Below are 27,200 nucleotides of genomic sequence, written 5' to 3' on the forward strand. Positions count from 1 at the left end.
GAACGCCTAATTTCATGAAGTTTTTTCAATGTAATCACTCTAGTGTGGACCGGGACTAATGAAATACACAGTCTTACAAAAGTTTACATACCCCCCATAAATCTCGGGTTTTGGGATAAGTAATGATTTTTATGAAATTCCAAGTACACAGTTTCGTTTATTCTCACTAATAAACCACATTTAATACAACAGAAGTATATTCCATAATATAAATAACGGTAGAAAAAATAATAGTTACAAAAGTTTACATACTCCCCAAAGAAATATGAGTATTATCGTACAATTTATGCAATTTATACTTTTCATTGTTTTGGCGAATATCTCTGGGTATCTGCATGGTAGAACAAATACAAGGTAAAGTTAATACTACAACAAATACAACTCGAACAACAACCACAAAGGAATTTGTTTTTGTTTGTAAACCTTAGTGTCAACGTATATGTAAACAAAACAAGGAAATGTCTATAAATTATTGGAATTTAAAAAACTAATATTTTTTCACAATTGATTGAATATTTTGGAAAACATGAATAAAAACTCGTTAGATTTTCAATTTGAATGTTTCCATATCATTCCACTAAATGCATAATTTCTCGCAGAAAGTAGAATACTTGCAAAAATGTTTCGGGTCACTGGTAATTCATTGAAAAAAGAGAAGATGTTTCAATCATTTGCTTTTGAAAACAAAAAAGCACATGTTTATTAGGGCTTTATTCTTTTCAAGTTTAACAAAATACCACACATATTAACAAATATTGTACCGCCTCTATAAGCGATGTTTTAGTGTGCGGCATGTCGTTCGGACCTGGAGGAGGTTACATGTCAATGATATGAAGCCGTCTTTATGGGAAATAGTTTTTTTTTTCTGATGAATAAATTTGTTCTTCAAAAATATATATCCCTAATATACATCGAACATAGAAATAAATACATAAAATGTCGAATGGAATTTGACACTAACACTACAACCCAGTTCAGTCAGCTGGGTATTGCTGCTACCTTTTCTTGTTCTACCATGGGGTATCAGTAGTGGGATTCTGTAACTCATTTTTGCTGTTATCGATAATTGTCGGTAAAATTAAAATGCTTATAATTTCGATAATTAACGAAATTTTTCGGTAAGTTAACGATGAATAAAAAGTAGTCGGTAGCCTCTACCGATACAAACAGCGATGCCATTTTTTCTTTATGTTTTTAGTCATAATTTTGCGATTTAATTTTACCGATTTTTGTCGGTAACAGCAAAAATGTGTTACAGAATCCCACTACTGAGATATTTTTCATAAAAAATAAAACTATATTTGGGGGTTAAATGCCGTACTTTAATACCAGACTTCATGTATAGCTCGTTAAAATGGACCCTTGCTGATTTCTTTGCCTTTTTAGGTATTGTACTTTATAAAAACAGACAAATGACGAAGAGAAGTCCTATTTTGTAAAAACATTTTTGTTTGTCCACAAAAGCTCTTATGTTGTGCATATAGCAAAAAATGACAGAAATATGTTCATAATATGCAAGACCGCAGTGTGAAGATCAATATTAGGTAAATTATTGGGCCTATCTTGGGCACCAACTAAAATCCCTCACGAAATTGTTCTCAAGAAATTTCCCTATATGTATGTATGTGGTGCGTACTTGGTTTGTTCCAGAACTGCAAGAATCTACTAATTTTTACTATTTTTCCGATAACATAAAGGAAATAGTGTTATCGTAGTAAAAAATAGTACCTTCTTGCAGGTTCTGGAACAGAGCAACTATGAGAGGCAGTTCTTTCGGTCTCGAAGAAGCTTCCATTAATATGAGGGAAGTCTTCTAGTTTTATTATCGGGAAATAGTTTTTATTCTGAATGTAATTTTGCTCTCAAAAAATATGTATTCCTAATGTACATCGAAAATTGAAATAAGAATACAAAATGTCTTTTGGAATTTCACACTAGTATTACAGGATAATAAAAACAGCTGGCGCTTAACTCTACCGGGAAGTAATTGTACCATGGAATTTCCTGTATAATATATAACTGTTCCACAAACATCCCATACGGGACAAGGTAGACTTCTCTGTATATTTTACTGCAACATTTTTGAAAGACCCTAGTATTCAAATATTATTATTGACAATTTGGTTCTCATAAAACATTTTACAATAATAATAAAATGTTTAGTTGTTGTCAAGCCAAATTTATATAAGGTATATGCCACCGTGGTGCAATGGTATGCAGGCCCGCCTTGCACGCAGAAGGTCGTGGGTTCGATTCCCCGGCCAGGCAACATCAAACTTTTTTCAACGGTGGCAAAGTACCCCTCAGTAATGTTGGCGACATTTCCTGAGTATTTCAGCCTCGAAAAACTTCTCTACAAAGTGGTGTCTTAATACACGCCGTTCGGACTCGGCGAAAAACTGTAAGTCCCATATCATTGAGCTAAATATGAATCGGGGTGCACTCATTGATATGAAAGAAGTCTCCATTGTCCCGTATGGGATGTTGTGGAACAATGTTTTTTTTTTTTTTTTATATGCATGAATTACAACAAGTAACAAATTTACAAAAAACAACATTGTTGTTATTGAAAATTAATTGTCAAAGAAAATATTGAATAATAGGGTCGTTCCAAAAATTTTCTTAGGAAAATTTAAATACATTTTGAAAATTCTCTAAAATAGAACAAATTTTAATCAATATGTAAATATAAAGCATTCAGAACTGTCGTAGGGAATTATTATTACACGTTTAGGATGAAAAGCAGTATTTTATGGTAGCAAATTTCGAAATTTCATGAGTAGACCCGATTACATTTTGAAAACTAAATTTGGTTGTTGTAATTCATGCAAACATTTTACTTCTTATACCATGATTTGAAACAAAAAATAAGTGTAAACACCCTGGTGTATTACAAGATTTCTTGACATCTAGTAGACTTTGAACCATTATGATGTAAAACTGCTGCATTATCTCGTTTTATCTGGCGTAAATTGCATGAAAACGTCTGTAAAACAAATCAGGATAGAAGTTAACGACAGTCATAATAACGGCCGGTTTCACAATTTTAATTTTCGGAATGTTAAGGGACTCAATTCTCTTTCTATGAAAATGTGGAATGAAAACTTTTATAAAGAAAAAATGTCAAATGAAAATGTTCTATGAAAATTTGAAATGAAAAATTTTTCCTTTATAATTTTTTTCGTTTGACAGTTTTTTCCTTTATAAAATTTTTCATTTCACATTTTCATAGAAACAGAATTGAGCCGCTTGTCTGGGTTTCTTGTTGAGCTGGCAAACTATCGATATTCCCAACATTGGATATTTTCGATATTTCATTTCAAACGATCTATAGCTATCGATATTATTGTTAATTTGTCATCACCATTAATTTGCAAATAATTGCTCTGTTCCAGAACCTGTAATGCCATGTTCATACCATTAATTTAATTACGTCGTTCGCTCTCACAACTACGTATACGAATTAATCCGTTCATACGACTGGTACATACTTCATACCAACATAGTTCATATTTTCATACATTTTGTTTGCTGATTTTAAAGGAAGTTTCAAGCAAAAGACATTAAAAGTCAGTTGATATGAACTGGAAAAATAATTTTCTTTCCTTCAAACATCTATTTTATTTTAAATTCTATTCTTTTCATTCATGTTTTCCATTTTTTTTCTTAAAATTGTGATGTTTTCAACACATTTTTCAAATGGTATATTTTCGAAATTAACGAGAGAAAGACCTGCCAAAATAACTTTTTGGTAGAGCTGGCAAACTATCGATACTCCCAACATTAGATATTTTCGATATTTTATTTTAAAAAATCGATAGCTGTGAATACTAGTGTTGGGCAATCTCGTTCATTAAGCGGATCGATCTTTTTCATTCCGTTCACCAAAAAGATCCGGATCTTTCACTTCGTTCGTTGGCTCTTTTTCGTTCAACAATACATTTGACTGTGTTATTTTCTTTTGAAGTCGTTCGTTCTCCGCTGCATATGACTCCGTCGTTCTTTTCACCGAATCGTTCTTTTGAAAATGTTCGTTCACGAATGACACATTGTGTGCTAATGGGGGTGGTTTTGTTTCTGGATTTGATATGAAAGAACCAGATGAACGAATGATGCAAAAGAAAGATATGACCGAGATGTGTTGTTACTGAGCGAGAGTAGCTCTCTGAATCATTGTTTGTTTTGTGTGGAAATTTGTGCTGCTTGACTGCAAAACTAATGCATTCGTTTTTTTTTTGCTTGCTTGTGTGCTTGTGTGTATGCAAAGCTAATGGTGGTGGTTTTGTTTTGTAAGCAGCAATGACTCGGTCATCGGGGATCTAAATGAACGATATAAAAGAATGCGCTGGATACGGATCCGTTCGTTCTTTTCACGGAATCGTTCCTTTGAACCGGTTCGTTCATGAACGACACAACTCTAGTGAATACGGACTTACTTTCTCACATCCACAAAGCAGAAAAGCCCCGAAATTTCCATTTATTTCAACGAATTTTAGGTTATGGGTTTTTAATCCGATAATATTGATAGACAAAACTATCTGTCGATATTGTAAAATAATCGATATTATCGATAGTGCCATTGATTTTTTGCCAGAACTACGTTTCATCCTCCATAGAAAGTAAAAAGACACACCTAATGTCAATTTCATAGCGCAAACGTCAAATAAATCCTCTCGAAGTGGGTTAACCCGGCAAAAAAATCTAGTGTAACCGCACTATTAACCGGATTTAATAAACACACTGGGTTTTTAGCGTAAAGAACAAATAAATCCTAAAAAAGAAGGTTAACCCGGCAAAGAGTTCTAATGAAAGCGGAGTCTAAAGGCAAAATCAAGGCCTAAACTCGAATAAATCCTAAAAAAGAAGGTTAACCCGGCAAAGAGTTCTAATGAAAGCGGAGTCTAAAGGCAAAATCAAGGCCTAAACTCGAATCAGATCGTATATATATATTGTCAGTTTGAAGGAGAGAGAGCTGAGGTATATGGTAACGCTTTGCCTCTCAACACCCTATCTCACCAGCAAATTAACAATTTAACTTCTTCCGAAAACAAATTTTTTTCGAAAGCGTAAAGAACAAATAAATCCTAAAAAAGAAGGTTAACCCGGCAAAGAGTTCTAATGAAAGCGGAGTCTAAAGGCAAAATCAAGGCCTAAACTCGAATCAGATCGTATATATATATTGTCAGTTTGAAGGAGAGAGAGCTGAGGTATATGGGGAACGCTTTGCCTCTCAACACCCTATCTCACCGGCAAATTAACAATTTAACTTCTTCCGAAAACAATTTTTTTCGAAATAACACCACTTTTGCTCTTGCATGTGGAATTGTATTTTTTAATGAAGACATTCAGAGCAAAGTCCCTAAGCTATCCCAATTTTAATATTTTGAAGTTTACCAGTCAAAAGCTTATGCACAGGGGTAGTTGTGTAGGGTATCACATAGTCAGCCCCGACCCGACTATAGCCTTGGCTCACTTGTTTTATAATGATAGGATAGCGTTTTTCCTTAGCTTAAATTACTAAATAGTATACTAATATTGCAGAAAAAGTTCGATAATGACCTGTTTTTTTACCAAAATATTAAACCCTGCGTTTACACATGTCACGTAAGCGTCCAGACAACTGCAAAAACAGTTGTATAATTATGAATGAAAATCGTCGATTTCTTTTTGTTATCCATTCACATATTTTGTTTTTGTTCATGTTCTGTTTTCAACACATTTCAATTATTATCTCACTTATTTTTACAAAAATGCCAAAAAATTTTCTTCCCTACTGTTTGTGAAAAAATTATGGACAGACGGGGGACAGCCGACACATGCATGTATGTAGTAAATCAGGTTTGTATTTGCAGATAGTCGGTCTTGTGTAAACGCCTAGTAACAACAGTTACCAAAACCGAATATTTTTGACGCATAAGCTTTGTTCCTTTACTTTTTTAATGGTAAGAGTGGTAAAAGAGAAAAGTGTCAAAATTGCTCAAAATTGCTCTCTCATGAACATTTTTACCAGAAAAGTAAAGGAACGGAAAAATGGTAGATCTGGCAGCAATGTCAAAAAGAAACGTAAAAAATCAATTTTCGTCTTTTATTTCACAGTTTTTAATTTAGTCTTGTCAGCGTTCGACTTTTTCTTCTGTTTTTGTCGATTTTCTTCTTAATTGTGAAATAATCGTCAAACAAAAGTCGAAAAATCAATTCTGCCATTTTTACCTGCAGAAATTTGTCTGGTAGCCTGTGGTAGAAGAGAAAGCCATTTTCGCTCTCACTCTCTTAAAAATTGCTTCCAGTTTTGTCACTTTTCGGGGTTAAAAATGGTAACAAATGGTAAAAATGGTGACCTCAGGTAAGTAAAGGAACACAGCTATAGAAAACAGGGTTAGCAACGTTTTCTTTGCTATTATCGCTTATAGGGTTGCCATGGATCCATGTTACATAGTACATTTTTTAGTTGCCATAGGACCAACATTTTTTAAGTATTTGGTTTTTTGGATTTTGGTCATGAGCTTCTAAAATACTGAGGTGTTATTATTAGTGAAATTGAAAGCCGAATATGTTTGACACTCACTGTAACTTTTTTTCTAATCAATCTGGCATTGCGAATGATAAATTTAGACAAATATGTATTAAAGAAAACAAAAGGATAAAGAACTCAAAAAAAGTAGTTTTCAATGTTATCTTGATTAATTTCAAGAACATTAAGGGCGGTTTTGCCGTAATTTTTCAGGAGATTCGTCTATCTTCCCTCCCAGTTCTTGGTTTTGACTGACTTATGTGTTTCACGTAATCTATTATTCTATATTTTCGTGACTTTTGCACATGATCTCAATTATGTATATTCGGCCAAATATTAAATAATATGCAAAATTTCCCTTTATTTCTGCCGTTTTTATAATGAAATAAATTTTAGTAATTTGCTATGAAATATAATATTTCTATACACAGGAACAACGATTCTGTTCGCAATTATTAAAATGTATACTAATATTGCAGAAAAAGGTCGACAATGACCTATTTTTTGACAAAATATTTAACAAAAGTTACAAAAACCAAATATTTTTGACACATGGAAAACATGGTTAACAAACTTTTCTTTGCTATTCTCGCTTATAGGGTTGCTGTGGATCGGGCTTCTAAAATACTGAAAATTGAAAACCGAATACTTTTGACACTCACATTGGGAAAGTAAAACGCACCCTATTAGTTTAAGTTTTATTAAAGATAGGAAAATTAACATTCAATTAGCAAAGAATTTAAAAAATGTTCGAAATAAAATTGTTCGACATCACAGACCCATTGAAATGTGTATAGGTTCCATATACATACATAGATATGTATACATGTACATACGAGCGCATATTTGTGGGTTTCGTGTAGAATATTTTCTGAATAAATAGACAAAATACCAATGAAAGATTTGCCCAACGCTATTTCTTTAAATTACGACTAAAACATCTGTACTCAAAACCTGTTCTTTCATGGCTAAAGAACTAACAAGCCAACGCCAAGCAATAACCAGATGAAATAATCAACACTTTTGCTTTGCGACAATGATTTAGAAACCGTCTACTCTCTAACGGCTTCATATTTAAACAATGAGTAAATCTAGTCGTACAACACTTGAATAAAATTCGAAATACCTACAAATTCCAGCAAATGTCATTAGATATTCACTTTTCACATTAGGATGTATCATAAACTTGAAGAAAAAGTTATTAATAAACCTACGGCTATGTGATTTGGTTTGAAACATATGATTTTATATATTCTTTAAAATATATACAGTATATATCGAAATTCCATACAAACATCCAATTAGCCAAAATAAACATATACTATGTTTACATTTACGAAATCCGCTCGATTTAAACTGTCAATTCCATTGCTCAAACGTCAAATGAAATCCAATCGATTTCAGATAAGTTTTCATTTGACGTATACACAAACAATTGACAGATGAAATCGAGTGGATTTCGTAAATGTAAACTTAGCAATACATTCTTCTATTTGTATGTGTTGTGGCATCCCAGCAAACCAATCGTACCGACATCTTAACGAAATCGGAACAAAATTCGGACGATACGTCCGATATCTGATCCGAAATCGTAAAGATATCTTAACGAAAGTTGTATGAAGTGGTTAACATAATTTCGGAACGAAATGTCGGAGCGACATCGCACGTTGTGGCAAGATTGAAAAAAACGGGTCTTAATTGAAAAATTGGAACACAAATTTTTGATAATCTGTCTTTACAGGGTTAACGAGTACAAAATTCTACCTCACTCGCCAAAATAGCAAAGTCGTATGTTGTTTACTTTCCGTGTAGAACAGTGTTAAATTTGAACACATTTTTAAAATTTAAGAAACAGGTGAAAATTATTAAATTTTACTGCTTTTAAATCGCCATAACGTAGTGTTTGCTACATAAACTTGGCATTTTCAAACAGAGGTAATTCTTAATATTTTAGGAAAAAATTGTACTGAAAAAGTCTTGTAGAAATGTGTTTAAAAAATTCGTCAAAATGTGTCCAGATTTTGAATAATTTTGAAATGTATTGGAGTATAACAAAAAAGAGTGTCGAAAAGGTCGTTAGACATTTTTTTGTATTTTTCTATTGATTCATGGTAGAACAAATACAAGGTAAAGTTAATACTACAACAAATACAACTCGAACAACAACCACAAAGGAATTTGTTTTTGTTTGGAACGTTAGTGTCAAATATAAATATAAACAAAATAAGGAAATGTCTATAAATTATTGGAATTTAAAAAACTAATAATTTTTCACATTTGATTGAATATTTTGAAAAACATAAATGAAAACTCGTTAGATTTTCAGTTTGAATGTTTCCATATCATTCCACTAAATGCACAATATCACGCAGGAAGTAGAATTCTTGCAAAAATGTTTGGGGTCGCTCGTAATTCATTGAAAAAAGAGAAGCTGTTTCAATCTTTTGTTTTTGAAAACAAGAAGCACATGTTTATTAGGGCTTTATTATTTTCAAGTTTAACAAAATACCACACATATTAACAAATAATGTACCGCCTCTATAAGTGGTGTTTTAGTGTGCGACATGTCGTTCGGACCTGGAGGAGGTTACATGTCAATGATATGAAGGAGTCTTTATGGGAAATTGTTTTTATTTCAGATGAATAATTTTTTTCTTCAAAAAATATATGTCCCTAATATACATCGAACATAGAAATAAATATATAAAATGTCGTATGGAATTTGACACTAACACTACACCCCAGTTCAGTCAGCTGGGTATTGCTGCTACCTTTTCTTGTTCTACCATGCTATTGATTGTTGTCTTTGGTATTGCGCAAACAGAACTTACTGCCTGTTTCTGTATGTCGAAAGAAAGAAAGAATACCACCAAACTCGTGTATGTTTTTAAAATTTGTTTTTTGCATCTTTGTGTTTATTTCAGCTTGAGTCCATATTTTGTTGTAATTCAATTGTTTGAATAACAACGAAATATTTTAAAGTGGATATGAAATTGATTAGTTGCGGGTGTTGTTATTCAAAGAATTGAATTACAACAAAATATGGACTCAAGCTGAAATAAACACAAAGATGTAAAATTCTGCAGTCCAACAATAAAAAACGGCAACAACAAAAATAGGCATCAGCACGGCCTTGTTGACCAATGCGTAATGCAAAAACAACTTTCTTGTTGTTTTTACCCCCGCTTATTGAAGCAACATTCCTATGTTCGTATTCTTTGCGAAGCAAAGACGACATAAAAACAGTGGTGGATATGAAATTCTTTAGTTCGACTCAAATTGTAGGGTAAACAGCTTTAGGGCCATACAGCAAATTTCTCATTTTATTTAATTTGCTAGATGGCTTTATTGACCTGTTTATCGATACAGAGTCGGCGAAAAAGGGAACTGATGAAGTTGTTTGGTGACAACTGAAACTATAGTATTCCTTACCCTTCGCCCGCAACTAATCAATTTCATATCCACTTTAAAATATTTCGTTGTTATTCAAACAATTGAATTACAACAAAATATGGACTCAAGCTGAAATAAACACAAAGATGTAAAATTCTGCAGTCCAACAATAAAAAACGCCAACAACAATTTGTTTTTTGTTTCGAAGCAAGAGCAAAGGTAAAAATATTTCGAAACCCAAAGATTGGACGTGTTTCATTCGCACACTTTTTCGTTTCGACATACAGAAACAGGCTGTTGCGTCTTGATTGCGCATTTTGAGTTATGTCAAAAATGGTGGAAATAGCCGTGGGTCAATATTTTGCATTTTGGGGTTTTTGTCTTCATTTTCCCTATTATTGTTGTACAGTATGTCGTACTTTGGTTTAATGTCTGTGGTCACTCTACATAAGACAATGTGTGCAGGTCCACCATTATGTTATAGTTACTATATATAATGATTTATATGAAATTATGGCGATGCACAAGCGGTGAAATCGCAAAAAATGGAGATTAATTAAAAACATAAATTCGGTATTTGGTATGACTGTCGTTACATGGTAATATGGTACAAAATTCTAAGTCTTTAACCAAAATGTCAAGATCATATATTGTTTACTTCTACAGTTACAATGTGATAAAGCTAAAGAATTTTTAATAATATAAAGAGCACCGTAGAAAATTGAATTTTTTGGTGTATAAAGAGTATTATTTTTTACGCATCAAAAGTGCCCTTTTTAGAATGGAATCGTCAACTTCAGTTAGAAATCTGAGTCTTAGAAAAATATATTTATGGCAAAAGAAGTTTAGAAGCATATTAAAAATTAATTTGAAATGTATCCATTTTTCCCTATTTTTTGAAAAGTATTTAGAGTTAAAAAAGTAGCGAAATATTTTATATGGAGGTTATTCCAAAACGAGAATATATAGAGATGATGTTTGATAGAAATATTTTCAATCCCTTCAAAATGCACAATTCACAATTTGAGCTGGTTTAGTTGCAATATATGCATAAAATATTCTAAAACCCCCAAATTTGACTGTACCTATACCAAAACATTGACCTATATTGACAAATTTTCACACTATGAATTCTTAGGCATTCAGAACTATAAATCCTAATTTACAGATAAATGTACTAAAAAATGTGGTCAAGACCATCGAAATACATAAAATCGGGAGATACCCTTGTATGGGAGCTACACTAAAATATTGACCTAACTTAATAATTTTTTGCCAAATATTAGCTTAGCCAATAATTTATCATATTAGAAGATTTTAGATTCATCAAATAAGAAATGTAGGCAAACCCGTAAAAACAATTCATAGTTTTTATGGTACCTATATAATTTGCACCAAAACTCTGTTCCGTTATATTGATTGAGGTATAAACATGCTTCCCTGAATTAATCTCCGTTTTTTGGAATCTTGCCCCAATGTACATCGTATCGATTTCGGTCCGATTTCGTAACGAAATCTGAAGAAAATCATTCCGACATTCGTTCCGAAATCGGTTCAAAATCTGAACTATTTCCGATCCGAAAAATCGTTTAGAAATCGGAACGAAATCTGAACGACGTTGCTTCCGAGATTGTTCAGACGTGTCGGACATCCGATATTTGGTTTGCTGGGATGGTACAACAATAGCAGGTAAAGTAAATACCACAACAAATACAACTCAACAACAACCACATAGAAATTTGTTTCTATTTGTAATGTGTCTGGATTCTTGTTTTATGAAAATTATTTTCTTTTTAATTTTTTTCATTTCACATTTGTTTCCTTTATAAAAGTTTTAATTTCACATTTTCTTTTCTATAAATTATTGGAATTTACATTTTATTGAATATTTTGAAAAACATGAATGAAAATTCGTTCCATTTTCACTTTTAATGTTTCCCTAAATGGATAATTTCTCGCAGAAAGTAGAATTCTTGCAAAAATGTTAGGGGGAGCTGCTTCAAAGTTTTGTTTTTGAAAAAACATGCATGTCGTTCGGACTTGGAGGAGGGTACATACCATTGATATGAAGTTTTTACGGAAAATAGTTTTTTTCTGAATGATATATTTTTTCTCAACAAATGTATGTATATCCTTAATATACATCGAAAATAAATTCTCGGTTCCAGAACCTGCAAGAAACTACTATTTTTTTCTACGATAACATTTTTCCCTTTATGTTATCGGAAAAAATATTAAACAAGTGAGCAAAGGCAATAGTGGGGACGGGGCCGACCATGTAATACCCTACACCATTAGCTTTTCACTTGTAAACATATCTTTTAGGGAATATAATCCGACTACCACCACCTCTTTCTCGCTGGGACCCTCATAAGCAACCAAAATTTCTTGACCATCCGATCAAAATTGCGACCTGTGGCGTGATTGCAAAAAATGGAAGAATTGGATGCATTACCGTCTATTGTGGTATCTCCCTTGTTTGACTACCTTCGCTAACCTACTTTACACCAATGTAAAGGTAATATTTTCCATTGACAGGCTTTGCCGTTGTAAACTAGCGGTCGATATATTCACAAATAATAAAACTTTGAATTTGTCTCCAAAATAGTTTTTCCCCATTCCGACTCCTAAACATTATCCGACTATCACCAAAAACAATAGGCTTCTTCCTCTATGGGGCCCCCATCAACCAACCAAAATTTCGTGACTATCCGATCAAAATTCCAACCTGTAGCGTGATTACAAAAAAAAAAATGAAAATTTTGACATATTACTGACTTTTGCGATATCTCGGTTGTTTGCCCGCTTACGCCAAAATACTTTTCATCAATATAAAGGAGATCATTTTCCTCTTCCATTGGGCTTTCTTTTTGGAATACTCCTACCAGAAGCGGAGATATTCGCATAAGAAAAAAACGTCGACTTTTCTCCACATAAGCGTTTCGCTTATTCCGACTCCTGAATATTATCCGACCATCACCAAACTTAATAGGCTTCTTCCTCTGTGGGACGCACATCAAATCTCAAAAAAAAAATCGTGACGATCCGATTTGAAATTGCACCCGTAGCGTGATTACAAAAAAAATCGGAAAATGGGATGCATTACCGACTATTGCGATATCTCTGTTGTTTGACCACCTACGACAACCCATTTTACATCGCTGTAAAAGTGATACGTAGGACCCCCATTAACTTCCTAATTTTCGTGACGATCCGATCAAAATTGCGACCTGCAGCGTGATTACAAAAAAAAAAAATGAGAAAGGGATGCATTACCGACTATTGCGATATCTCTGTTGCTTTTGATATACCCCTTATAGAAGCGTAGATATTCGCTTTGAAATAAAACGTTGGCCTTTTCTCCAAATAAGTCAAATTCCGGCCCCTGAATAATATCCGACCATTACCAAAATCAATAGGTTTTTTCCTCTGTGGGACCCCCATTAACACCCAAAATTTTGTAACGATCCATTCAAAATTGCGACGTGTATCGTGAAAAAAATAAATAAAAAAATGAGATGTATTACCGAGTCGTAATACCGACTATTGCGATATCTCCGTTATTTGGCCACCTACGCCAACCTGCTCTACATCAGTGTAAAGATAGCCAGACTTTGCTTTTGGAAGGTCCCAAACCAAAGCTGTGATATTCGTCATTATTATTAAAATTGCAAAACTGAAAAGTTGTGTTCTATTCTATCCACCAAAATCAATAGGCTTCTTCCTCTGTAGGACGCAACATAGGGGATGAGAGTGTTAAGTGTATCGTCAGTACACCTCAAATAAAAAAATGGAAAAGTGGGATGTACGCCATCAATAGGCTTCTTTCTCTGTGAGACCCCCATCAACCCCCAAAATTTCGTGAGGATCCGATCAAAACTCCGACCTGTAGTGTGATTACTAGACAGCGGTATCCTATGCAAATGAATATATGGTTAGGATGGTCGTAGAGAAAATCTGATTAGACAGAAACTCGTTTTATTACAAAATAAAACGAATTAGGCCCGAAATGTTTGCATATCGTGCATATTTTGACATATTTTTACATATCTGCATAAAATGAGCATATCGACCGAAATTGCTGACATTTGGTATTAACCCCCAGTTTTTGTAACTAATTTTTGTTCGTTCGTCTATATTCGTAATAATTTAGGCATCCATAGCTCTGCCCCCAGATGACATACATACATACCATGGCACAATTACCCAGGTAGTGGTATCACACCAGCTGTTCGAATATGAAAAGTCAAATCCCTTTATAAAAAAAATATTTTTTGTTGTAATTTCCCCAACAACATAAAGAAAATTTTGACATAACATATTCAAAATTTTACGATGCCACTACCTTGGTAATTGTGCCATGATACATACTTTTTCGTAGACGCGTTCCATATATAGTAAAGAATTCCTCATTTAAAAAACAGGACTGTACATTTGCGCTAAGGCGAGTAAATCGATCTACAAAATTTGACAATTCGTGTGAGAAGAATAAATTTTTTTACAAAAACAGGGGGTAAGTCTTCGTTAGGGGTAAGCAACTTTACAACTGAAATTTGTCTTCTTCACGTCTTCATATAGCCCCCATAGAACGGTACACGCAGAGAAAAAATATTTTTTTAACTGGTGGTGGGCAAAATTTTATTTTGTCTGGCACCAAATAATTTTTATGGAGCACATATTATTTTGAAGGCGATAATGTATATTCTGTTCACCAATTTTGATTCTGTTCACCATATAAAACAACAACAAATCACAAAATCTTGATATATGGTAATATTTTCATAATTATCTGATGGGCAATCCAACCACAATCTGCTTAACTTTCTCATTTTGACATATGAAGTGTCAAAAACTAGGAACAGCTGTTCACTGCCAAAAGCAAATACATATTCTCTCATTAGTTGTTCTGTCGCTGAGTAAAAAAGGTTGTAAATTTTCATTTAAAAGAATGGTATAAAATTAGTAAAAACTGTTTCCAAACAAAAAATTAAATAGTTCGAGCATTTGTTGACGGTATTAATGACAACAATTTATTTGTGATTGAAGATATGAAAATGTGTAGAAAGAAAAATCAAAAAGTGACAAAAAGATATCAGTGCCGGAGTTGTGTTTCATTTTCTTTCACTTGTTAAATAAAAAGAATCTCCGAATGTTTCTTGCAAAGTTTGTGCCTTATTTCATTTTGTAATTGATAATTAATAAAAATCGTATGCAAGTGATCGAAATAACAAGAAAAAGAATGTATAACATAAACATCTGTTGTTGTTTCGTAATCTTCTCCAACATAAACATGTCTTCGGTATAGGTATGGAACAAACGTGGAGACAACAGAGAGAACTGCATAGTGTTTTTTAATGTTATAAAGTATAAGTGTATTCTATATTAGACTTATTTATTTTATTATATTCAAAGTGTTCTTAAATAAATACAACTTTTATTTAAAATATCTAGAAAAATCTTTTAATGGGCAATTAATCACAAAGGTACAGTATAATTCCAATAAAAATACTACTTATTACAGCCAACCACAACATGTTTCGGCGGCTACCACATCATTTTAAAATATTTCAAAAATGTTATTATTAAAATATGATAGAGGTTACCATATATCTATAATATATATTTTTATTTCAAAATATGGTGGCATGAATCATATTTTTTCTCTGCGTGTACCTACCGATATTCGGTATTTTGAAAGTTGTAGCCTCAATATCGCACTGAAATGACTGAAAATTGGTAAATAGTCTTCGTTGGGGGTATAAAACTTTCCACCTGAAATTTATCGGCATAGGTCCACGTCTTCATATAGCCCCCATAGAATGGTACCCCGGATTTCTGGTATTTTGAAGGTTGTGCCCTCAATATCCCTCCGAAATGGTTGAAATTTCGTATTAACCCCCAGTTTTTGTAACTTATTTTTGTTCGTTCGTCTATATTCGTAATAATTTAGGGCATTCATAGCTCAGCCCCCAGATGACATACACATTTAATTTTCCGTATACCCGTTCCATATATCGTTAAGGATTCCTCATTTAAAAATCAGCGCACTACATTTGCGCTAAAACGAGTAAATCGATCTACAAAATTTGACAATTCGTGTGAGAAGAATAAAATTTTTTACAAAAACTGGGGGTAAGTCTTCGTTGGGGGTATAAAACTTTCCACTTGAAATTTATCGGTATAGGTCCACGTCTTCATATAGCCCCCATAGAATGGTACCTCCGGATTTCTGGTATTTTGAAGGTTGTGCCCTCAATATCCCTCCGAAATGGCTGAAATTTGGTATTAAATCATCCTTGGGGGTAAAAAACTTTCCACCTAAAATTTGTCGGTTTAGGTTCTGGCCTTCATATAGCCCCCATAGAACGATACCTCCCGACTTTCGCTATTTTGAAGGTTGTGGCTGTGGTTAAACATTTCTCTTTTTTATTGACATATCTGAAGAGAATTTTAAATAGAAAAATTTTACACATAAACATTTTTGTACCAATTATTGAAATATTTGTGGCATAAGAAAATACATATGTAAAATGTATAAATTTTGTATATGCAAAAATTTATGCATTTTCCATAATTTTGCATATGTCATATGTTTCGAGTGCAATGTAATCAGAATCCAAAAATATGCCCAGTCCCAAAATTTGACATGAATCGAACCAAAAATAGCGGTTGCATAAAATTCCGCTGTCTAGTGATTACACAAAAAATGGAAAAAGGGATGCATTACCGACTATTGCGATATCTCTGTTGTTTGACCACCTACGACAACCTCCTTCACATCGTTAGAAAGGTGATATTTTCTACTTTCATTAGTTTTGCTTTTGGTATACCCATTATGGAAACTGAGATATTTGTTTTGGAAAAAACGTTGACTTCGGCTTAAATCTAGTTTAGTAAAAACTCTCCGATTTTTTCGAAATTTTTTCCATACGTAGATATTTTTACGCTGATTACGGGAATGTAAAATTTTCTTGGGGGACGGACCCGATTACCCGGTTATTCGACCCGAAAGTCCGGGTACCCGGTACCCGATAGACCCGGTTCTCCTATGGACAGGTTCAAATCTAGGGAATGGGAACAACATTTTCTTCTAAATTTTAAATTTTTCTCTCATTCTAAGGTCAATATCTCTGGACCCAGTGAAGGTATTATAACAAATGGCACCATTTTGGAAAGGTTGAAGTATGAGCTATAAAATTAAATTGAGCACCCATAAAGGGCCCTTTTTCGACTTTTTGAGGGTTTTATGGAAAAACCCGGGTCCAAAAAGAGGTATTTTGGTTATAACTTCTGAACCCCCATCATATGACCACTTGTTCGATAGGTAGTTTCATAAGCTTTCCAACGAGACCCATTTTGTAAGAATCGGTTCAGTAGAACCGGGTCTATCGGGTACCGGGTACCCGGACTTTCGGGTCGAATAACCGGGTAACCGGGTCCGTCCCCCAAGAAAATTTTATATTCCCGTAATCAGCGTAAAAATACCTACCTCTGGAAAAAATTTCAAAAAAATCGGAGAGTTTTTACTAAACTAGATTTGTTCCTTGACTTCTTCTCCAAATAAGTTTTTTTGCCCTTTCCGACCCCTAATTATTATCCGACCATCACCAAAATCAATAGGCTTCTTCCCCTCCGGGACCCTCATTAACACCCAAAATTTGGTGACGATCCGATCAAAATTGCGGCCTGCAGCGTGATTACAAGGTTTATATGGACAGACGGACGGACACACATAGCCAGATCGACTCAGCTCGTCGATACAATCATTTTGATATATATAAGTATGGGTCTACGACCATTATTTCGATGCGTTACAAACTTTTTGCACAAAACCAACTTATAATACAATACACATAGTGGTGTAGGGTATAGTAAACAAACTAAAGTTGCGAGCATTGCGGAAATTCACGAGGCGGAAATTATTTTTGGAGTGGAGTTGGAGTTCATTTCGAAATCTGAACTGGATTGGGAGGGCAATATAAAAACCCCTTTGGATGATGAAGCAAAATCAATTGCGGGGTCATACATAAAATGCAGAGCAGAGGAAGTAAACTCAGTCACGATTAAATTTATTGGAGAATTTTTATAATTTGTGTAAATGTAATAAAGTTCTTAATATTCTTGTTTTACACAAATAATACGACTATACGCTTTTTATTTATTTTGGAATATTTTGCAATGGCTTGCATTTTTATATCATCACTAGACTGCGTTTAAATTCAATCCAAAACACTGCATCAAATGCCGTGATTTGGATCGAAAATGGACTACATCCTTACTGTATGCTGTGGAAGCAAAATTGAGTGCATCCTAGCTGCGCGCTCTCTTGTAAAATTCATAAAATTCATAACTGAATTCATAGAAAAAGATGTACTCCAACGGCACTTGTATTGCACACTTGTACTGATTAAACTGCATCCACGGATGCATTTTTACTACGATTACAATTTTTCCTTTATGTTATCGAAAAAATTAGTAACAAGTTGTAGATTCTTGGAGTTCGTGAACAGACCATTGATGCATTGAAATTGTTCTATGTTTCACACCATAGCTTCGTTTCTGTACCTTTTCAATGGTAAAAGTGTCAAAAGAGCAAACTGTCGAAAGGAAAAATGACAGAAACGCCATAAAAACTGGAACAAATGACAAAGTCGGCGTGTCAGCCAATTGGAAGCCGGCAAACATGTTGCACATTAGTTATGTTTCTTTAAGCGGGGTACACACGATCAGTTTTGACTGTCGATTTTTCGGAAATATCGATAAATGTCAAACTGTCCAGCAACCACAAAATATGTTGTGGTTGCCTGATGGCTAACAAAAATGAACGGCCACACTGGCAAGCAACCGATTATTTGAGCAAAACTGACAGTCAAAACTGATAGTTGGTCTGTTCCTTTACTTTTGATAATGGTGAAACTAGCAAAAGTAGTAAAAGTTGTAGACTGCTTCCATATGAATTGAATGGTGCCTGAAGTAAAGGAAGGTTTTTCAAGTAAAAAGTGGTAAAACTTGAAGATTCTTGCACGTAAAGGAACAGACCTAGTGTGTACCCCGCTTTACTTGCCGGAGGTTACCATTTCTTACTATAGTTTTGTTCCTTTACGTTCAAGAATATTCAAGTTTTACCACTTTTTACACGAAAAGCGTTCCTTTACTTCAGACACCATACAATTCATATGGGAGCAGTTTACAACTTTTGCTACTTTTGATGGTTTTACCATTTTCAGAAGTAAAGGAACAGACCATATGCAATGCGTTCCCACAAAAAAGTGGTAAAACTGTTAGCAATTTTTAAGAGAGAGAGAACAAAAATGACGTTATATTCTCCCACAGGTTACCAAATAAATTTCTGCAGGGTAAAAATGGTAGAACTGATTTTTCGAAATTTGTTTAACGATTATTTGGCAATGATAAAAAAAATTAACAAAAACAAAAGAAAACAAGCTAAATCCCGGTCCACACTAGCGTGAATTTCATTAAAAATTTTCATGAAACTAAGCGTTCTTAGATCGAGTTCCCCACTACAGCAATTTTGTGATTTTACTCTACTATGCACCTCGATCTAGAAACGCATAGTTCATGAAATTTTTAAATGAAATTCACGCTAGTGTGGACCGGGACTAAGGTTGACAAACCAAAATTAAAAACAGTGAAATAAAAAAAGAATATTGAATGTTTTGTTTCTTTTTGACATTGTTACCAGATCGAAATTTGTTTAACGATTATTTGGCAATGATAAAAAAATTAACAAAAACAAAAGAAAACAAGCTAAATCCCGGTCCACACTAGCGTGAATTTCATTAAAAATTTTCATGAAACTAAGCGTTCTTAGATCGAGTTCCCCACTACAGCAATTTTGTGATTTTACTCTACTATGCATCTCGATCTAGAAACGCATAGTTCATGAAATTTTTAAATGAAATTCACGCTAGTGTGGACCGGGACTAAGGTTGACAAACCAAAATTAAAAACAGTGAAATAAAAAAAGAATATTGAATGTTTTGTTTCTTTTTGACATTGTTACCAGATCGAAATTTGTTTAACGATTATTTGGCAATGATAAAAAAATTAACAAAAACAAAAGAAAACAAGCTAAATCCCGGTCCACACTAGCGTGAATTTCATTAAAAATTTTCATGAAACTAAGCGTTCTTAGATCGAGTTCCCCACTACAGCAATTTTGTGATTTTACTCTACTATGCATCTCGATCTAGAAACGCATAGTTCATGAAATTTTTAAATGAAATTCACGCTAGTGTGGACCGGGACTAAGGTTGACAAACCAAAATTAAAAACAGTGAAATAAAAAAAGAATATTGAATTTTTGTTTCTTTTTGACATTGTTACCAGATCTACCATTTTCCGTTCCTTTACTTTTGTGGTAAAACTGGCTTTTACCACTTTTACCATTAAGAAAGTAAAGGAACGGAGCTATTTTTGCTCGCTTAAATTTGTCGTGTAAAAAGTTTCTAAAGAAAGATCTATTCAATGCCATTTTTTTTAAAGAGATGTGGACACTTTGCAAATTTTTTGATGTATTGGAACGCATTTTTAAGAGCATATTCTTCGTTAAACTGAACTATTTTTTATTATTTTGTTGAAACAAAAATACATTTTGATAGCAGAAGACATTAGCTGGTGTTATAACTATACCTGGTTTTTTTACGTGATAATTAGTAATAATTGAGCCGCTCAGTGCACACTTCGACTAACTCCACTTTTTGAAAAATTTGAGATTTTAGTGTCAAGGCCTTTGATATCGCCATATCTATTTATGATTATAACATCTTTCCTGAATAATAAAGATGAGCACCTTTAAATAACAAGTTTTTATTGACCACTGAATAATATGCAATTTTTTTCAGTGCACACTTCGATTAACTCCACATTCAAATGTAGCTCTGCTCGCAACGTGTACATTTTTACATGCAATGCTCTTTCGGCTTTTGTTGAAACCATAGATGGCCTTTAGAAAATTATGACGTATATAACATACATTTTTGACGTATATTACATACGTCGGGATCGTCGTAAACCTAGCCATGAAGAATGTCGCTAACATAAAGCTAACATGAATTAATTACAAATATTGTTTTATAACCGAACTGCCAACATTAATTTTTATGTAAAACCTGTAATATATGTGTATAAAACTAAGTTTTTCGTTAATAAAAAATTCTAGACCTAACTTTATTACTTTTTTCAGTGCACACTTCGATTAACTCCACCATTACCACAACATTACTAACGATTGTTTGTTGACTATTGTTTTTATTTTAGTTTATATACCGTTAGATGAAAGCTATACCTGCTACTATGCATTCTACATTATATATTTGAATCCATATTATCAGGGGAATTTTAAAAAACAATATACATTTCACCGTTGCTTTTCTCAACTTTTTGTTTTATGGAGTTAGTCGAAGTGTGCTCTGAACGCCTCAATTATTACTAATGTTGCAGATTTTGACAGTTGTATAAAGGAAAAGTTGCTGAAAAAATGTTTCAGCAACATTTAGTAGGTAAAAAGACACACCTTATGTTTACATAGACTATAGGTCTGTCTGCCTACTCAAAAGTTTGTCTGTTAACTCACTTGTTCTCTGTTAACTCTCTGTTCTTCATTGAAAACTTGCAAGTTTTTGCTGGACAAGTTTCTTCTTGCTTGATTAATGCTAGCTGAAATATTGAAAATGCTAGAATCATTTAACCATTTCAATAAGAGGTAGTTTACACTATATATCAATGTCATATGACACGAAATAAAAACATTCCATATTTACCCACGGAGGCATTGTGGAGACGTAGTTTTTTTTACATTTTTGCTAGTGTGTATGCACAGTAAATGGCGTAAGGAAAATCTCCAATATTACACATATTAGCGAATATATAACGATGGAAAATTTCATGTCATATGACATTTACATATAGTGTAAACTACCCCTAAATGAATTTAAACTGAATAAAAAAATAAAACAACATTATAGAAATGTACATTATTAAAAATGATTTTATAAGTCCATATTTACATTAGGCGATTTTCCTTGCGGCAATTGTCAGTTTGTAGATGAGAGAGGGTGTTGAGAGGCAAAGGGTTACCAAATGCCTCACCCCTCCCTCCATCAAACTGACAATTGCCGCAAGGAAAATTGCCTAATGTAAATGTGAACTAACATTTGTATAGGAGCAATTCTTCAGTTTTGCATTGGAACACACATTTAATTTTTTGGAGAAACCTTAACACTTTCTACTATTTTTGGCGTTTTTATAAAATGACAAAAATGTACAGTCGCACCTCGCTAATCCGTCATGGTCGGGACCGGGGGCATTACGGATAATCGATTTTCCCGGATAATGGAGGCAATGCTTTTATGCAGTTTTTGAACATATTTTTAAGTAAAAATGGCGTAGTATTGTACAATAATGTGAAAAGCTGCAATTTTTATTAAATTTGTTACGGCAATCCACCAAATTTTAAAAGGATACGTAATATCATCATCAGATTCATCTGAATTGAATTTGTCCCATGGTTTTTGTGATACCATAAATACACAAATTGTGGAATACGAGAGAATTTCAAGATTTCGTTTGTTTACCGTTTGTTTGCTTAATCAAATTAATAAAGTTTATAACAAAAAACAGAGGAAATGGAAAAAAGTCCAATTTTTTTTTCGATCACGGATAATGGAGTTTCCCGGATAATCGAGGTTCAACTGTATTATAAACAAACCCGCTTGTTGCTTTAGTGTTTAGTACGTATGTGAATTCAGGAAATACAACGGTTCTAACGATTTTTTCGAACTAGATTAACTTACAGCGTGTTTTTGTAAAATGTTTTTGCCCATTCGTTCGTCGATTTCATGAACGAAGACATAATTTGGTTTTCATAACGGTTGACGTTTGTATTCGTGTGACAAACAAATGAAAGCTTTTTATTTTCGTAATTTTTTTGGTTTTCGTAACAAAATCAGACGAACGAATACGTCAAAAATAAACGAATGGAAAAGACCCATCGTTTTGAATGAAAATTAAATAATTTGAGTAATAAATGGCACAAAACACACGAAAACTGGAAGGGAATTCAATTTTATTTATTTTCATAGAAGCACACGCGTATATGTACATCCGTTTCTTCATATTATCACAATTATTTTTGGACAAATTTGATTAAATTTTTTCTTATTTTTTGTTTGTCATCTGTTTATCGGGGTTGCCATCAAGTAGCAAATTTTACGTGCAGATGCATATGCGAAATTCACAAAATAAATATCATGGAAACCCTGAAATATAAAAGCTTTTATGAAATAGACGAAAGCTTTTAGATAAAAACGAATGGTTCGTAAAATTTTACAAGAACCAAATTTTGAACGTATACGTTTTAGTACGAACGGTTCGTGTGACAGAAAAGCATTTTTACAAAAACACGCTGTTAATTTCTTCTACCATGCCGAGGCCAAAAATACAACCAACGTTTGAGTAAACCTTTGTGTCATTTCTGATAGGAGAATAAAAGACAGGGTGCAACCAAGTTAGCATTTTCCTTTATTCTTTTACCATTCATGACATACACGTTTGAGTAAAGTTTTGAATTTATTTCTGGTAAAAGACACAAAAGATACCGCTGATTTGTGCCTTCACAGACATCACAAGCGCGCATAAGCTTAAAGAAATTTGTCCTGAAAAATAGCAAGTTCAAGCGATTCCTTGCGTTCTCTAATGGGATTTCTACACGGTATGTTTTTTACATATTCATGCATAGCAACTGTCACTTTTTTTGTCCATATGTAATTCCATCTGCACGGCAAAATTTTATTTTTCATTCGTTTTCTGTTGTTTTCTATATTTATATCGCGTACAAACAAAACAGCTGTTTTCCTTTGGTTGTACAGACGAGAATAGAGCGCGTTCTATTCGAGAAATATACATGCATATGTATGCACATAACACTTTGATGCATTGAAATTTCTGTATGGTTCACACCATGTGTACAAAATTCAGATTTGTAAAAAAGTGACAGTTGGTATGCACAAATATGTAAAAAACATACCGTGTAGAACACACTTAACTAACCAGTAACATTTGCTAACAATTGTTGCGAGTAAGTGGTAGTTTACACTATATGTAAATGTCATATGACACGAAATAAAAACATTCCATATCTACCCACGCAGGCAATGTGGAGACGTAATTTTATTACATTTTTGCTGGTGTGGACGCACAAAGTAAATGGCGTAAGGAAAATCCCCAATATTGCACATATTAGCGACTATATAATGATGAAAAATTTCATGTCATATGATATTTACATATAGTGTAAACTACCCCTAAGCAGATCTAGCTTTATGTCAGTTTAATATTTTTCTTTCGAGAGTTACTAAAGCTTCAAAACAATATAAATAATCTGTGTATGTATGTGTGTACTATTTGAATAATATGCCAAATAATTCTTAAAACAATCTAATTCAACGATTTAATCGTATCCACAACTCGATTATGTGGAGAAACCTTGACACTTCATTCATTTTCTCGTTTTTATAAACTGCCCAAAAAAAGTATTGTAAACAAACACACTTGTTGCTTTTGAGTTTAGTTATTTTGAAGTTATATGAATTCAGGACAAATCAGGTCTGGGTTTTTTTCCATCTAGATCTACCTCTTTTCTTATACGATGAATCTATCGGTTACTGATTCAATAGGTCTGTTCGATAACCCAAAGGTTTGCACAAATTTGTACAAACTTTTACAAAACGCTGTTTGATAACAACTTGTTCAGTGAAAGAGAAATGAGAAGTAGTTGCAAGAACATGCAAATACTTTTTACTTGGAAAGTTATCGAACAGGATTAATAATTCATCTTTTATCATGAATAGTGTTTGCAAATAAAATTTGCATATTAATATGTATGTATGGGCATATATAGTCTATGAGAAAATCGGACGAACATCCATCGAAATATTTGTGGAACTTTCACTTTCATATCTGTTCAATGGGTGTGGATTTTTAGTTGTTACAAATATGTGTGCATGTTCATGCACAGTTTTGGGATAGAAATTAAATAAGTACATATTTAGCACTTTATGCATAAGCATTTCGTTCATGTCGTTTTGCCAATTTAAACCTAATTTACACCTGGCACCTAAAACAAGAGTGTTTATCAAATACGTCATTTATTTGAGAGATGTTCAATGAAATTGGCAACTTAAATGTCGCGTTTTATTAAAACATGTTTTTATGTAAAAAGTTGTGTATTCATCATACAACATTGTGGTCAGTATTTCTACTTGACCGTCGTACAACTGTAAGTATGAATTTAAATATGCTGTAAAAGACTACGAACTGAAAATATGAATGGTCACACTCGCAAATAAAGGAATTTTACCCATTATTTCTATAATACTTATGTGCCTTATTGAGTAACGGACATCTGAATGTACGTTCAATTATCATCTTGACATTGTCAATATTCTCCATTTCAATTAGAAAATATATAGGCTTTATTATAATTTTTTGCCAGTATGTATCTTAATGTACGTATGTGTGTATATAACTGAGATGCAATAATGTATGAAGAGAATTGTAAAGAGAAAATTAAGGTTGTTTCTTCTCTTTTAACTTTTGGTGTGTTAATGTGTGGATTTGGGATTTTCTTTTCTTTGTGATCAAGTCACATTCCATCGGAACTCACACGTACTCACCAACACTACACACAAGCTAAATATAGATGTGTTACGTACATTTTTGTGTGTGAGTCTATCAAAATGCACATAAAATGTATATTTAATAATTAATAAATTTATTTAAGCCAAAGTTTGGCCAGTTATAGAAAGTTTTTATTACACCTCAAAAGTGTTTTGATGTAGACTCTTTTAGTTCCTTTAGAAATCATGGATTTAAACATATTTTTGTAGGATCACACTATTCTCGTTCGTTATTAATGGATACACACCTGTATGTTGCTTCTTTTCACCTCATAGTGTAACCAGTTATCTGTGGAAAATGCAATAACCAATAAAGCGATCGCTATTATTGAGGCGATTGTGGCTATAGAAAGCGTAACAGCAGAACAAGGCATTTTTCTTTTTATAATTTTGTTTTCGTTGGATTTCTTCTTAATTTATATTTTATGTTTTCCCGTAGATTTTTTTATTTATCTCAACTTAGTCGCTGTTCAATTAAAATTATATTATCTGAGTTTCATATTTTACGAACAAAAATGAAATTCCAATTTCTTAAAACCAGTTTGATTTCTTTTTTTGTACGTTGCGTTTTCACAATTCACTAGGTAGAAACATTAACTACTTTTGTTTTAACTCCTATGGCGATAGTTTTGCTACTAATCGACAACCAAGCAGGTAAGTAGCAACCAAGACCGAGATTTTTGTAAGCCATGTTTAAGGTTTAGAGAGAATCTTAAAAGAGTACTCAAAACACATACAACTAATGGAGAGAATAAGACTGTTGTTACAAATAGATATTTGTATTGCATACTTCTACCTGTTGGACCAAAATCATCAACCTCCCTACAAACGTAAAATGGCTACGTACCTGTACAATTAACGGGAAATACAATGTTTTTAAAGATTTAGTACAATGGGCTTAAAAACTGCGGGTGGTTGAAAAAAATAAATACAAATTAAATTATGCATGTACTGTGACTTAAATGATAAGAAATATTTTTGTAATTTCCAGATGCTTTGACGAAATGGACATTCAATTTATAACCCAACATTCAATAAGGTTTATAAAGTGGCACAGAAAGTATTTGTACTTCATAATACCAATGATCGTATTATTAGCTTTGTTCCAGAACTAAAAAGTTTATACAATTTTTACGACTTTTACACATTTTACCCGAAAAACCATTCCCGTACACAAAAAAGTTGTAAAATGTTCACTTCTCTTTAAACAAAAATGGCCCTGAATTACGCTCTCTTTAAAAAGTTGGTACTCGACAAATTTGAGCGTATAAAAAATAGTAACATGGTTGCCGGCGTCTGATTGGCTGGTACGCCGACTTTGACATTTGTTCCAGTTTTTTTTTACGTATTTTCCATTTTCCGCTCCCGAACTATTTCAAATAACTTTTGTGTTAGAACAATTTGTTTACAGTTCTCTCTTTTACGAGTTTTACTATTAAAAAGTACGGGAACGAAGCTATTAGGTGTGCCTTTTTACTTACTAAATGTAGCTGAAACATTTTTTCAGCAACTTTTTCTTTATACAACTGTCAAAATCTGCAACATTAGTAATAATTATTACTAATTAGGGGTGTCTTTTTACTTACTAAATGTTGCTG

The 27,200-nt window shown here is 33.1% G+C and overlaps 1 protein-coding gene across 1 annotated transcript in view; it reads right to left on the reverse strand.

Annotated features, from left to right (window-relative positions):
• The window catches only part of LOC141399762 (uncharacterized), a 59,320-nt gene extending 33,070 nt beyond the window's left edge, over positions 1 to 26,250 (reverse strand). The window contains exon 1 of the mRNA XM_073979046.1: positions 25,851 to 26,250. Within this exon, the coding sequence (XP_073835147.1) occupies positions 25,851 to 25,976 (126 nt within the window). The 5' untranslated portion in view covers positions 25,977 to 26,250. The remainder of the gene's footprint in view (positions 1 to 25,850) is intronic.
• Positions 26,251 to 27,200: the final 950 nt, after the last annotated feature.

Source organism: Musca autumnalis, unplaced genomic scaffold (assembly GCF_047663935.1).
Source record: "Musca autumnalis isolate F117 unplaced genomic scaffold, ASM4766393v1 scaffold_3, whole genome shotgun sequence".
In the NCBI taxonomy this organism is placed as follows: Eukaryota; Metazoa; Arthropoda; class Insecta; order Diptera; family Muscidae; genus Musca; species Musca autumnalis.